This window comes from Cotesia typhae, unplaced genomic scaffold, assembly GCF_013202065.1.
Source record: "Cotesia typhae breed Kobodo isofemale line unplaced genomic scaffold, CoteBio_Ctyphae contig_36, whole genome shotgun sequence".
Classification (NCBI taxonomy): Eukaryota; Metazoa; Arthropoda; class Insecta; order Hymenoptera; family Braconidae; genus Cotesia; species Cotesia typhae.
Genome location: NW_027423744.1, coordinates 787,917 through 802,189, shown reverse-complemented (window position 1 = coordinate 802,189; position 14,273 = coordinate 787,917). Strand labels below are relative to the sequence as shown.

Here is a 14,273-nt window from a genome sequence, read left to right as displayed (position 1 = left end):
ATTAAATAATGCTGGGTATTTTACTATTTTAATGCATTGGTTAATTAGACTGAAATCTGATTGAAAATCCTTTAATTAATAAATTGAAAACAATAAATTTTTTCAAGACCATTAACTTCAAATTCAATTGATTCAAAATAAAAATGTCATCCAATTCTTTCCAAATTTTAAGTCGGCGCTAAATTTAAATTTAAAACACTAGAAAATTTTATCTCAAAATTTAATTTATATATAGACACACGTATCCATGAACAAATGTCATATATTGTCGTCGCTACTTAGATACAATTACTTCCGTCCGCCCGTATGACAAGAAGATCGTTTGATTCAATTCGCTCGGAGATTCGAAACCATCCGGTGCGTCGTGATAACAAATAAAACTTAATAATATTAATAACATTATTAATCAGCAAAGTATCGCGGTGTTTTACGATTGACACTGAAATAATGGCGTTAAAAAATTTATCTCAACGGTAGTCATTGTTTACAAACTGAATAACAAAAACATTTTTTGTTTTTCTCTCGACAAAATCTTATCGTGTGTGTATTTATATATTTAAGTAAATTATTTCATACAATAAACGGAGATAATTCTTAAAATACGTAAACAATAGAGTAAATAAACGTTAAACGTAATTGCAGAATGCTCTGCGATAAGATAGTTTCAGTGTCACAGGTCATAGGGGACTAAACTATAAAGTGATGGTTGAATACTCAGATAAGAAGGTACTAAAGGTCAAGCATTTTATTCTAGTCTCTCAGTTTCCGAGCTCGGATAGGCCGATTATAGTTGTGTCAAACGTCTGTAATAGTGTCTTACGTTTTATGACGTTTGTTCCAAGATCGTCATAATGCTTATTTATTCACTCATTTCATACGTCGTTTGGGATTAATTTAAAGCAGGGTGATAGTGAGTGATTTTGTATAAGTTAATAATTTGTAATTCTATTTTTTAGGTAAGTACAATCTTTAAATCTGTGTTCCAAAAATACTATTTATCAAAAAATCAGTAAGTGTAACATACCTATAAATTACAACTGCTTTCATAAGGATACCTCCATGAATTTCCAACCAATTTTAATAAAATTCGGCTTACCTGTTCTTCAAACGATCACTTTAGACGAGTTCGAAGATGAGGTAAATCAGTAAATAATTGTGGAAACGGTGGTAATTTACAATTATTAAAATTAAAATAACCCAATGACCGTGACTGTTTTTGATGAAACAGCTTTTTAAAAACGCACGTGTTTCAACAAGTTGACTATTAAATATAAAAAGTTATTTGTACAAAAAATTTTTTACTTTTTACATAATTCAGAGAAAGAATTTGCTTTTAAAAGTGATGAAAACATTGTCAGCTTTTTAGTTGTTATTATTATTTATTATGACGGTAGCTGTTGATTTATTTTTGATGTAGGAATTTCGAAAATACAATTTATCAAAAAATCAGTAATTGTAATAAACTTATAACTTATAACTGCTTTCATAAGGATATAACCGTGAATAATAATTTCCAACTAATTTTGATGAAATTCGGCTTACCTATTCTTCGAACGATCGCTTTAGACGAGTTCGAAGATGAGGTAAATCAGTAAATAATTGTGGAAACGGTGGTAATTTACAATTATTAAAATTAAAATAACCCAATTACCGTGACTGTTCTAAAATAACTCTCGAATTAAAAGAGATAGGTCATTTTTAAAAAAGGCACTATTTACCTGATTAAGTAATCTTTATTACAGTCAGGTTAACTTTAACTTAATAATTGTTTTTATTGATTTTATTGAGGCTGTAAGTTATTGCAATAATTTGGATATTGTGTGAAGAAAGTCACAGGGTGTCACTGACTATTCTCATGCTAACTTTGTGTAATTAAAAATACTTTTTTTTCGGACAACTACCTTGATCTAGCTCTGAGATTAACGGTCTGAATAGATTAGTTCAGAAATGGTCAGCGTCTTTTATTTTAAAAAACAAAGAACAATATCAACCGCAGTGTCATCTGGATAATGCCTTCAGAGTTTTCAACAGAAACTCAAGGTGGAACTTGGTGAGCTTTTTTTTCGAGCGATTGCCTTGGACAAGTTCAAAGATAAGCTGATTCGCTTAATTTTTTGGAAACAGTCAGGGTTAGAAAGTTCAAAAATTTCTAAATAAACGAATTTTAGGTTCATTTAATGGAAATAAATTTATTTACTTGTTAAATAAATAAAATAAACACGCTATGATACATCATCACCAAAACTTCCATCAATATAACTGTTCTACTGAACAATTCGTTTTTTAAAAAAGTTATTTTTGTTTACAAAATTACAAAAAATAATCTAGTATTCTTTTTTGACGACCACTAATCAATCATCTTTCTTCCTTATCAGCAAATTAGAACATAAGCTTACTGCCAGTCGATAAATTGAGTTTCTTTGATAACTTCCAACATTCTCCATATTATTACCACCAAAATGTCGTCAATTTACACCCAATAACCTTTTACATCAATTAAAAATAAAACTGACTGCAAATTCCAATTTTTAACTGTTTTTATAAAATTGACGTTTTTTTTTGTCCAAAAAAAAAGTGATTTATTTTGAATTAATAGAATTTTACATTCTATAAGAAATGCCAGTATTAGATTGGGATTTTTCGATCAGTGCAATTTGATATTAGATGCAGTGATCGCAAACTAGTTAAAAAAGTTTTTAAATTCACATTTTTCCGTCAGTATGCATACTAATTGTCGCTAATTTTTTATATACCCTGAAAACCCAGCGCTTCCTTAGAAAATAGTTAACTTTCAGCAGTTGCAGTTAACTTAACATTAAGCTTGCGGTAATTCTTAACTGAATGACAGTTTTAAGCAAATTGATGAAAATCTACGGCCACAATTTGAGTATAAGTCAAAAATTAACCATGTAATGAAATTTTTTTCAACTTTACATTGAAATACTTGTAACGTCCACGTTTTCAAATTTAAATTACTAATTACAGATGTTATTAAAGACGTCAAGAGTGACTTCGTTTTGCAAACTCTTTCCGTCAAGTTAGTTTCAAATTGCGGCAGTAGATTGACGACAAGTTTTAGTTAAGGCGGCTATCAGGGTACTGGCTTACTCATGTTTCATTGACAATAGAGAAGCTATCAATCTGAATTCAGTTTGGAAGCAAATTGATTTTTTTCAGTTAATTTGACATCAAACTGTATTAAATAAGTCAATTTCTTCTCTCGGTAAGTCAGAGTTCTTCAGAAGTGAGATAGAAAAAAACAGTTGAACTACGTATACTTTCCAATATTTTATATTCCATTCTAAACTTCAATTTAATTCATTTTCTCTGAAATCATTCTAGTAGGCCTCTAATTCCACAATCTATTTCACCAAGCATTCGTACATAAGCAAACCAACTTTTTATTGGCCAAGAATACTAATTTCCATCGTAACTTTTTCCAACGTAACTTCTTCCTCATGATTCCTCCATTTAAGTGTAACAAACCCTGGTCAGTTACAAGCGAAACAGGTCTGCCCTACTACACAGAGTTTTTCCGAGTCTACTTTATTCATCAGGTTTCTTCGAGCGACATTCCATTCATTCCGATCAGGTCTTTCGATAATAGACAAAAAATCTATCGATCTCGTTCTTGCGGTCCAGTTCTATACAAAATTAATTTTCGTAAAAATAATTAGTATTAACATATCAAAATTTTGATAAACTATGTTGCGATTTGTGCCTAGAAATCGGTGGGGAATGATTGAGAAAATAACATAACCGAAGGAGGAGGAAAAGTGCATACGTCTTCTAATAATCAGTGGAAAACAGCAACCCAGATCGAGTTAATCGAGTTAAATCCGAAAATCATTGAGCCGCAACTTTGAGAAAGCTCCAAAATGGCCGTCCCAAAACGACGGACCATCCTCTTCTTGATTTGTCTCGTATTTTTCGGTAAGTTTTTATCTTAATGTTCATTATAAATGAATTGTAAATTCCCGCCAACGCGAGGTCTCGCTTTTGCCGGCTCAAGGTCAATTGTTATTTTTTTTGCAGGCTCCAATTGTCAGACAGCTCCAGGTAATTAATATTTTCACTGTGTTAGTATTTATTTAAAAAAAAAATAATAAGTTGGGATAAATTTTGATGGGTCAACGTTCGAATCAATTTCAATTCGTGTCATGGATCAATATGTAATGTATGATAGTACTTTTGAAGCGGTGTTAGTAAGGGTAATAAAAAAAAAGGACCGGATGCTATCAAGCTCACGTATACCCGCACACTGTTAACTGGTTACATGACTAAACATAACTGTATAGTCTTTAAATTCAACAGTCATAGTATTGTGGTGCGTGGTGTGCTGTGGGATCTTCAGTCGTGTGTCGACCTTCGATGGTCATCGTTTTAAATTATTAATTGCGGACGGTAGTATATTTCAAGTATATATTTAAGTAGGAATATTATAAGCAAATGGTGTTTAGACGATTTTGAAATTTAAATTTTGTTTTGTAGACTATTTAGTATTGGCGGGAAAATTTTAATATGAATTTAAAGTGGTGTTTATATTTTTTGGTTACTATAGCGGTTGTAGGAGTCGGAGAAGGATGGAAGCTCGGTAATGGCCTCAAATATCAGCTGACTACTACCATTCTTTCACGTGAGTCAGGAATTAGTACTAAGGATGTCGGTTTTATGTTCTCGGGAAATTTGATCGTTAATGCGATATGGCAAGACCCAAATGATCAAGATAATTGTTTACTGGCTATTGAGGTTTGTATATTGTATTTTGAAACTCTTTGGGGATTTTTCTTTAGTCTTCAAGACGGTGATTTCCTAAAAATAAGTTTTTTTTCAATTTTCTGAAAATTTATAGTCGCAAAAAAAATATTTTCAGTCATCTGAAATTTTATAAAAAATTTTTCATTTTAGTAAATTTTATTTATTTTAAAAACTGATAAACTTAATATTAATTTTCCATATCTTGAAAAAATTTATTTTGATGCAGAAAATTACACAGGATTAAAATAATCAAAAACGACCAAAAATTTTGGTAAAATTCAAATTTTTTTTAAAAATGCCGCCAAAAATTTTGTCAATTTTTGATATTTTTTTTCAACCGTGGGTCATCGCACTGACAATATCTTCTAGTTTAACGAGGATTTTTTTTTTTACGTTTCATCCACGGAGAAGGCCGGAATCACTCCAGCAGTGAAGAACCTTTTTTTTAGCACCGTCGGAGATCGCGTGTAACTCGGAAAATATTCAGTTTTTTTCTCCAAAAATTTTACTGTGTAGTTTCAAAATATGTATAAATATCCTCTTAAAATTTCAAAACAATTGATACAGTAGTTTTTTTTTTTTTTTAATTCCCAAAGTTGTGTCCCTTAAAAAATTATTTACATGAAATAATTTGAAAAAAATTTTATTTAATGAAAGAGCCTATGCATATTTACTAAATATCAATCAAACTTTTAAGATTACTGTTTTTTAAACTGAGGTCATCGGTATAGCTGATAATCCAGTAAAGATACTGTCAATGACGTAACCTTGATATCTAAAACTTATTTTTTCAGTTATCGGAGCCCCAATTGTGGATAAAGTCCCGAAAGGCGCCGGAACCAGAGGGTTTCGTCGAGCACAAATCAAAACTTGATGACGTGTCCCTAAAACCAGTCTACGCTCTTTGGAAGCACGGAGTGATAAAAAAATTGTACGCCGGACAGGATGAAACGCGTTCCTCGTTGAACCTGAAGCGAGGATTGGCGAGCCTGCTCCAGTACCGGGTCCTGGACGGAGATTACTTGGAGCAAGACGCCTCAGGAAAGTGCAATGTAACTTACGAGTCACCGGGCCCGAACTCGGTCAGGAAGACCAAGAAATTTTGCGAGCAGGATCTGAAGGTCAAGAAAGAACACCCCAGCCCCATCATGGGGGTGGACGTTCTGAGCTCAAGAGTCGCGGATTACAAGTTCAATTCCGCGGTCCTGCCGATCGCCGTTGAAGAGTTCGAGCAGCATGAGGTCACGCTGAGAGTCAAGCCTGAAATTGGAGCCACTGTGACTTCGCAGAGGATTCTCAAAGAAGTTGCGGGGAACAATGTGATCAAGAAGGTTAATGCTGCGAGTATCAAAGAAGCGATGGCTCATTTGCAGCCAGGGTTCAGGGAGATTCCAATCGGGTTGGAAGTCGAGGCCGTTTCCTGTCCTGAATCTGGATGCCTCACTGTGAGTATTGTAGCGAAGATGTCTACAGGTTATGGGCCCAGGCTGATTCATAAAAGTAACTTTATTTTGTTTTTCTAAAGAAGATTTTGAAAACCAAAAAGTTACTCTCTTAAACCAGTTTAGGGCTCAATTACTGAAACTAGTTCTTATAAATATCTCAAAGTTTTAATGTTTAACTCCTTCTTCCTTCCAGCTGGAGAAACTGATCGAAGAGAACCGTGAGGCCTTAGAAACTTCATCTGTCGGAACCGTAAGATCCGCGGCAGCCTTCCTAAAACTGATCCCCCTGATCCGCGAAGCCACCGCCGAAGACTTAGTGAAGATTCTGAAGAGTCCCAAGTACTTTACGCTAAAAACCCAGCTGCTAGATGTTCTAGGCTCAGCATCCACCCCCGCAACCCACCAAGCAGCCATGAAGGTCCTGCGGTCCGACGACTCTGACGAGGAAACCGAACGATATCTCTGGGCCCTCTCAGTCTCTCCTCACCCGCACCCGGACGTCATCAAGGCCGTGCTCAAGAAATCCGAGGAGACCCTCCAAAACGACAAGGTCTCTGAAACTTACGCTCTCACCGCTGGAGCAATGGCCCGCCAGCTCAATGATCCTGTCATCACCGAATCAGTTCGCATAAGCCTGGAAGTAGGTTTGGACACCTGCAGCAGCGACGAGTGTCGTCAAAAGTTCCTCCGAGCCCTCAGAAATCTCAGGAGTAAGGATTCTATTCCAGTTCTTCTAGACCTGGCTGTCAACGGAACCAAGTCCACCAGCATCGCAGCCTGGCTGGCGATCAAATCGCTTGGAACCATCACCAGCGACGTAAAAATTGCAGCTACAAGAGCCTTCTACCAAATCGGCCCCAAGAGAGATAGTAGCGTTCGCACAATCGCTGCTGACGTCCTCCTGGAGAACGATCCTGCCATTGAGGACCTTCGTGGGTTCCTGGAGTACCTAAGTCTTCAGGATCAAATGTTCGAAGTCCGCAGGTATCTCAGCCAACGACTGGACCAGTTGGCAGAGAAGACTCCAGAGTTTAACGACAAGCTACAAGCAGCTCTGGACTTGGAAGCCTGGAGGCTCAAGAACTACAACGTCCTGGCACACAAAGGACTGAGTACTGCGTTCACCAGGCCGTTCTTGAAGTCATCCGCCAGCAATGGGTCACTAGTAACCGTCCAGGAAGTCAATTCTGGACTCTTGAAGCGCGGAATCGTTGATGTTGTCATGCAAACTGCAACTGATGAACAAGCTCTGTTTTCCCTGGGGTTGTTTGCCGGCGGGCTTAGTTCCTTTATTTCTTCTAGTGATGAGTCGGAGGAGTACGAACTGGCCACTGCTGGAATGGAACTGGGTTTCCTTGGAGTGGGAATCAGGCCCTTTGTGTTCTTCACCGGACAAAGCGAATTAATGGGCCACGTGTGGTCGGGAACTGCCTCAGACAGGACTCCAGCGTTCCAAGCTATTGCTAACTTGCACAGGCATCGCGAGATGGCAGCTCTAGCTTCGGGATTCGTAGCGGAGATTGAGATAGAAGGAGCAGTGAGCTTTGACCTAGCGGGCCAGATACAACTCAGTTTGTGGTCCAGAACTGCCCAATCGCTGGTAGAAATGGGCGCTGGAATCGCTGTTAGAGGCGGGTCCAAGGTCAGAAGTGAGTTTGTCCAGAGTTCCGCGGAATTCGCGGTTACTGTGGAACCAAAATTGGAACTTTCCACGGATGTTGACTTTTCGGGACCGGTCAGTCTCTGTATGAGGCTGATGCAGCCTGAAACTGCGGTCAAGCAGCAGGTTTACAAGATCGAAAGGATACCTGGGAGCAGACATAAGTTGCGGAAGACCAAGAGGAGTGTTGTGCCATCACCAGCGAGGTCTTATTTACTTAATAGGAAGAATAATGAAATGTGCTCAAAGGTGTTTAGTTAGTGAATTTTTTTATTGTGAGAATGGATAGATTCAACAATTAATTGTGTGTGAGATTGTGAACGAATGTTGATGATGCGTTTTGTTTATTGTTGTCATTTTTTTACTATACAATATATAATGCAATAGATTTAATAATTGATAATTCACAATTTTTTTTATTTATTCATCGCAGGATGTTTATTACTTCCTTTATAATTTTATTGTTTTTTGATTGAAATAATAACGAGGCCACTTTGATGTTATACAATCGGAAGCAGTATATATTGTTTCAATATAATAATTTTTATACAATTTTTCGATCTATTTGATAACATGAGATGTAAATAATACTACTTTGTATTGCTAATACCAATAAGACATAAAAAAAAGGTTTTTTTTACCTTTACAAATATTTTTCAATAAATTTCTCGAAAAAAATTTTATAATATTTAGTCAAGTGTTACAAAAGTTTATAAAATTTCATGACATAACAATTTAATCAAGTCACTTTACCTACATTTCATTTGATGACTTAATAGACGTTCCATCAATTAATTACCCTATCAAAAAAATCTAGGTGAGTTTATATGGAAATTCACATAGGAAAGTATGGATTCCTACAGAAATTTTTTCTTCAAAATGTCATTCTTGTTTTAAATAGTTCAATTCTCTTAACTTAAGAAATTAATTCTTGAATTAACTTGAAGGAACTTGGTTGTTTTCAAATAAGATATATACAACTTCGCCCAAGAATTTCTTTCTCTTGGATTAAGATAGACGGTAACATTGGTTTAAGACGTTACCGACTTGTTCCAAATATGGCGGGACTTTTGAATTAAGATATTATTTTACTTATTTTAAGCATGTAAATTTTAGTATTTTTGCTAATCTCTGTATTAATAAATATTTTTCGGCATATAGAAAAATAAAAATTTTTTTCTGGCTTAAACTTATAACATTATAAATAAAAAAATTTGTTCTTGAATCAATAATCAATAATTCTTGAAATAAAATAAAATCATTTAAAATAATTCTTTATTGAAGAGAATCATTTTTGAATAAAGAATTCACTTGTATCGATCGAAGATAATATAGTCTTGAACCAAGGAAAAATGTTATCGATCGGAGTGATTAGACCTCTCAATCCAAGAAACATGGATTCAAGACAAGAATTTCTTGAAGTAAGACAAGTAGTTCTCTTTAGAATAATTTTCTTGGATCAAAAATATTTTTCTTGAATGAAGATAGTTTTTTTATCAGTGTGTGGGTTTATAGATTCCTATATGGATAATCTACATTGGAAGTATGAATTTCTATAGGAAACCCCATATAACCCCGTGGGCTTATGGATTCTTGAATGATCAAATCCACTTAGGGAGTATGGATTTCTATAGTGAGTTTATGTAAGTGGAATAAACATAAATCTTGTAAGAATGTGACTTAGGCAAGTGAGTAGCGTAAAAGACTGTCAACCATAAGGTACCGGGTTCAAGTCCATCAGACGCAAGTAGTTTTTTCATGGACCGATTGAGCTAAATTTTTTTTTGTTGTTTTAAGAATTTTTAGGAGAAGGTTTGTATGTAAAAAAATTTTTAAAAAATCCTCCCTCAAAGGGGATTGCGGGGGCGTTAACAATGAATAATTTCCGTTTGTAAACTATAGCTTCTATAGCTCCCAAATTTGGTAGAAATCTTCCGTAAGAAATATATAAATAATCTATGAACGAATTTTACGATAGCTCGCTCCACAGGGAGGTTACGGGGGTGGATATTAACAATGAAAATTTTTAACTTTCAAATTTAGATCCTACAGACGGCAAATTTAGGTGGAGTCTTCTATATGTGATGCGGAAATGATCTAAGAGCAGATTTTACAACAACCCACCCCCAATAAGGATTGCGGGTGTGGGTGTTATAGAATATTAAATTTCCATTTTCACACTGTAACTTCTACTACAGACTTGAAATTTGGTAGAAATCTTTTATTTGACGATGAATAATGAAAAATTTATTACTTATGATTTTATTAATTTTAGTTATTGCTCTAGATTAATTATTATTGTATTGAACTTATTGTTCGAACTTGAAAATTAATTGATCATTATAATAAAATAAAAAATTATAACAAAAACTTGAGTCATTTTGACTGAGGCTTAGCGAAGCGGACCGGGTCGCTAGTAAATTCATAATTATTTTTAATTTTTTAAATAAATTTTTTTTGCCTGATTTATATGAGAATCTATGGAGGATCCTATCCTGGATTGCTATACAGGAAACCATATAGGAATCTATTCAAAAACGTCATGTGGAAATCCAGGCTGGTTTTCCATATGGATTTTTTTGGTAGGGTAATTAGTTCATCGGCACCCGCACTCCACAACAACCATATCTTCATACCCATACTGATAAGTAAGCGTTCCACTGGCGTCTAGATAAAGCAGACTAGTGGGTGCCAATCGCGTTGGAACACAGCAGACGCGTCCAACAGGTTTCGAGCCATCCACACCCTGAACCGCTCCCGACACCAGAGCCTGGACAATCGCATGTTTCGTTGGACTGAGATGATCCCCAAAGGGGAACAGACACTTTCCCACACACTGATAAGCGTCGTACCCCGGTGGAGCGACGATCCACTCATCGTAGTTGATCGTCGCGAAATCTACGTAGAGGGGACGTCTTCTGCAGGGGTTTCTCCGCCGACGTCTGTTGTCAGACCACACCACTGGACCTTCGTCTTCTTCTTCCACCGATCGACGCTTTCTTTTCTTGGACGGCTTTGTGTAACTTAGTACCAGAATCGGGCTGTAGCTCTCCATGATCTTCCTCCCGCGAATTCGACCACGGACCAAGAATCTCAGTGATCCTCCTGATGTCATCTTCACTGCATCCGTAACGTTGAATGCTCTCCAGGTTTCTTCTTTTCGTGATCCTCGAAACCTTTAAAGTGGAAAATTATATCTAATCATCAGCGAATTTTATCAGACTACCCTAGTAACTAAAATCGCAGTGCAGAACTTATTATCTTGCTAAGTTGACGACAAATTCGGATTTTTTTATATTACTGAAATGTGCGTATTAGTACAGTGTACATTGAAAAGAAAATATTTTTCCATCCAGAATATAAAATATTTGTGTATCCAATACACGTTTCTTAATGTAAAAAAACTAGTATTTTTCTTTGGTTTACATCATTGAAAAATTGTACTGATTTACAATTTATTGAAAAATTACCTAACTGTAGTACAATGGATATCATAATTTGGATGGATCCTTGGGTACACTGATAGAAAATTTATTTTGACTCAAGAGATATTTTCTTGATCTAAGAATTTATTTTAGAAGACAAATGATTATTTTGCTTTAAGAATTTCTTGTCTTGATTTAGATTTTCTTGGTTCAAGAGCTATATTATCTTCAATCGATACATTTAGTTTGTCAACCAAAATAACATTATCGTTTAAAAAACTTAAAATAATTCATCAAAGTATATTTCAAAAACTAAATAGTCTTTAATTGTTGTACCGAAAAAAAATTATTTCTTGGAAATAAGTAAATTAATGACTCAAAAAAAAGCCATTCTTAACACAAGTCGGCAACATCTTGAATCAATGTTATCGCCTATCTTGAAGCAAGAGACAAAAATTCTTGAAAGAAATATATCTATATCTAGTTTCAAGAGTTCAAATTTTCAAGAAAAAAAGTTTCTTGAATCAAGATTATTTTTCTATCAGTGTACGAAAAAATTTGCTCGAATGGGATTTATTAATTGAAAATTCAATTTTTCAACGATTTAATTAATAATTGATTAAAATTTTTTTTAATTGAATCTTAATTGAATTTCAAACGAATACCAGTTTCTTTACTAAAGAGAAAAAATTAACAAAAAGTTAAAAATTGACGCTAAGAAATTTTGTTCAGACATCAATAATATCTTACCGTGTATCCTCAATGTGATTGTTCAGCATCATCACTCTCAGGATCATCCCTGCAGTGCCCAATAACTCCGCAGCTTCAAGATTTTCTTCAGGATTAGCGGGTGGAAGCCGAAACTCAAGAATTCTTCCCCGAAAAAGTGGAAAATTATCCACCGGCGCAGATACATGAAGAGGTTGAAGAGCTCGCACTATGTCTGCACTAGGTCTTCGGTGGTAAAGCTCTAACATGTATTTAGAAACAGGCCCGCGGAATTTTTTACTGCGAAAGCGCGATGACACGTTGAACCGCGAACTCAAGGGGGGAATTTGTGCCACTGAAATGTCCACTTGGATGGAAGCTTTCGTGACTTTTGCACTGAAGCTACGCTGGTCAAAAACAGGCCAGGACCTCCAGAGGAACAATGCCACGAGCCCGGTGATTGTTACCAACCAACAATGCTTTGTCACTACCATTGGTATTGAATGTTAGTTAATAAATTTTTTGAATTAAGATGTATTTTGTGCTGGTACCAGAGCTAGCTACTAAGAGGAACTGAGTGATCTTCCGACCATTCCAGATTTAACGCTGCCTCTAAATAGAAACCAATTGACCGTGGAATTTTTTCTTATCGGCAAAGTGTTGCCTTTGAAGTGTTCCGGAGCAGATTTTTACTTGGTCCGCTTGAGGATTATTTTATTAATTCAGTATTCAGCTGATGTGATTAAGTGAATTTTGTTAGACTATTTGTCTATTTTATTCTGGTCGATCTATGAAATATTAAGTAACTTTTGAGAAAAGAAAAATTGTCCTGTTATAAGTATAGGACTAGCAATTCGGTCAAAATTCCTTAGGTAAGAAGTGTTCAATGCAAAATCATGATTTCAAATTTTTCAACTTTGCTACACTGATAAAAAAACAATCTTGATTCAAGAAACTTTTTTTCTTCAAAATTTGAACTCTTGAAACTAAATATAGATATACTTTTTCCAAGAATTTTTGTCTCTTGGTTCAAGATAGACGATAACATTGATTCAAGATGTTACCGACTTGTGTTAAGAATGGCTTTTTTTTGAGTCATTACCCTGTAGCCACCTTACCTATAACTTACTGTCAATCTACGTCCGCAATTTGAAGCAAACTTGACGGAAAGAGTTGGCAAAGCGAGCGATTACCTATTAGTTACCTATAACTTACTCTGCAAATAGACGTCAAAACTTGCTGTACAAGTATTTCCTTCAAATTGTAGTAAAGTTGAAAGGAAATTTAACTACAAGTTTGATTGTTAACTTGTATTCAAGTTGCGGCCGTAAATTTCTGTCAATTTGCTTACAACTGTTGTTGAGTGAAGAATTACCGACAACTTGATGTATAACTTAACCGTAACTGCTGGGAGTCAACACTTACTGAGAAAGCGCTGGCTATCAGGGTAATTTACTTATTACCAAGAAATAATTTTTTTTCGGTATAACAATTAAAGACTATTTAGTTTTTGAAATATACTTTGATGAATTATTTTAAGTTTTTTAAACGATAATGTTATTTTGGTTGAAAAACTAAATGTATCGATTGAAGATAATATAGCTGTTAAGCCAAGAAAATCTACACTGAAAAAAAAGTTTAAGTCCTATTGGTATACACTTTTTTAATGAATTGGTATTACGAATATGATAAAAAAATTTAAGTATTATCGCAATACTCTGTTTAAGTGAGTGACTTATATTTTCCATACGATACTATTGCAAGTCTAGAGAGTATAGTAAAAAAAGTTCCCGCGTAAAACTCAGCGCGTATTTCGCTCTTTTTTTCCCCGTGTTTATATACCGTGTTTATACCTTTAACCTAAACATGGTTCTCAAGAGCATTAAAAAAAATTTATATAATTGACATTAAAAATAATAATTTATGGATCCGTGGGTGAAAAATAAATTAACCGAGTGGAATTTGTCATTCTATCATCAAGTGTTTGAAGATATGTAATTTTATGATATTGTAAAATTTAAACACATTGTCAACCGAGGTTAACCTTTATTATAATAAATGTAACATCCTAACATTAATCTTTAATCATTATTTTTTAATAAATAAAATAAAAAAAATAAAATAAATTATTAAAAAATTAAAAAAATTAACATATTTGAGTCACCAGGAACAATTTTGATATTAATTTTTAAAAATTTTTATAAACAAATATCTGACAACTCTTATGAGTTTTTTATAAGTACAAAATTAATATCACATTAAAATTAGCAGTCACTT

At 34.6% G+C, this 14,273-nt stretch overlaps 2 protein-coding genes across 5 annotated transcripts; one reads left to right on the top strand and one right to left on the bottom strand.

The window, feature by feature from the left end:
* The first annotated feature begins 805 nt into the window (after window positions 1–805).
* Mtp (microsomal triacylglycerol transfer protein) lies at window positions 806–8,549 on the top strand. 4 transcript variants are annotated; one of them, XM_074241731.1, is made up of 6 exons: window positions 806–956; window positions 3,726–3,933; window positions 4,036–4,059; window positions 4,562–4,749; window positions 5,553–6,203; window positions 6,397–8,548. In XM_074241731.1, the coding sequence occupies exons 2-6, from the start codon at window positions 3,879–3,881 to the stop codon at window positions 8,122–8,124; spliced, it is 2,646 nt and encodes an 881-aa protein (XP_074097832.1). In that variant the 5' UTR covers window positions 806–956; window positions 3,726–3,878; the 3' UTR covers window positions 8,125–8,548. The 4 variants fall into 4 exon arrangements, with proteins under 4 accessions (XP_074097832.1, XP_074097833.1, XP_074097831.1 ...); XM_074241732.1 differs by lacking the exon at window positions 4,036–4,059; XM_074241730.1 differs by lacking the exon at window positions 806–956 and having other exon boundaries at window positions 3,926–4,059; window positions 6,397–8,549.
* A 185-nt stretch (window positions 8,550–8,734) lies between these two features.
* Window positions 8,735–14,273, bottom strand: LOC141526666 (uncharacterized). Its single transcript, XM_074241734.1, has 2 exons — window positions 12,039–14,273; window positions 8,735–11,039 (listed from the first exon to the last, which is right to left on the bottom strand). The coding sequence occupies exons 1-2, from the start codon at window positions 12,488–12,490 to the stop codon at window positions 10,460–10,462; spliced, it is 1,032 nt and encodes a 343-aa protein (XP_074097835.1). The 5' UTR covers window positions 12,491–14,273; the 3' UTR covers window positions 8,735–10,459.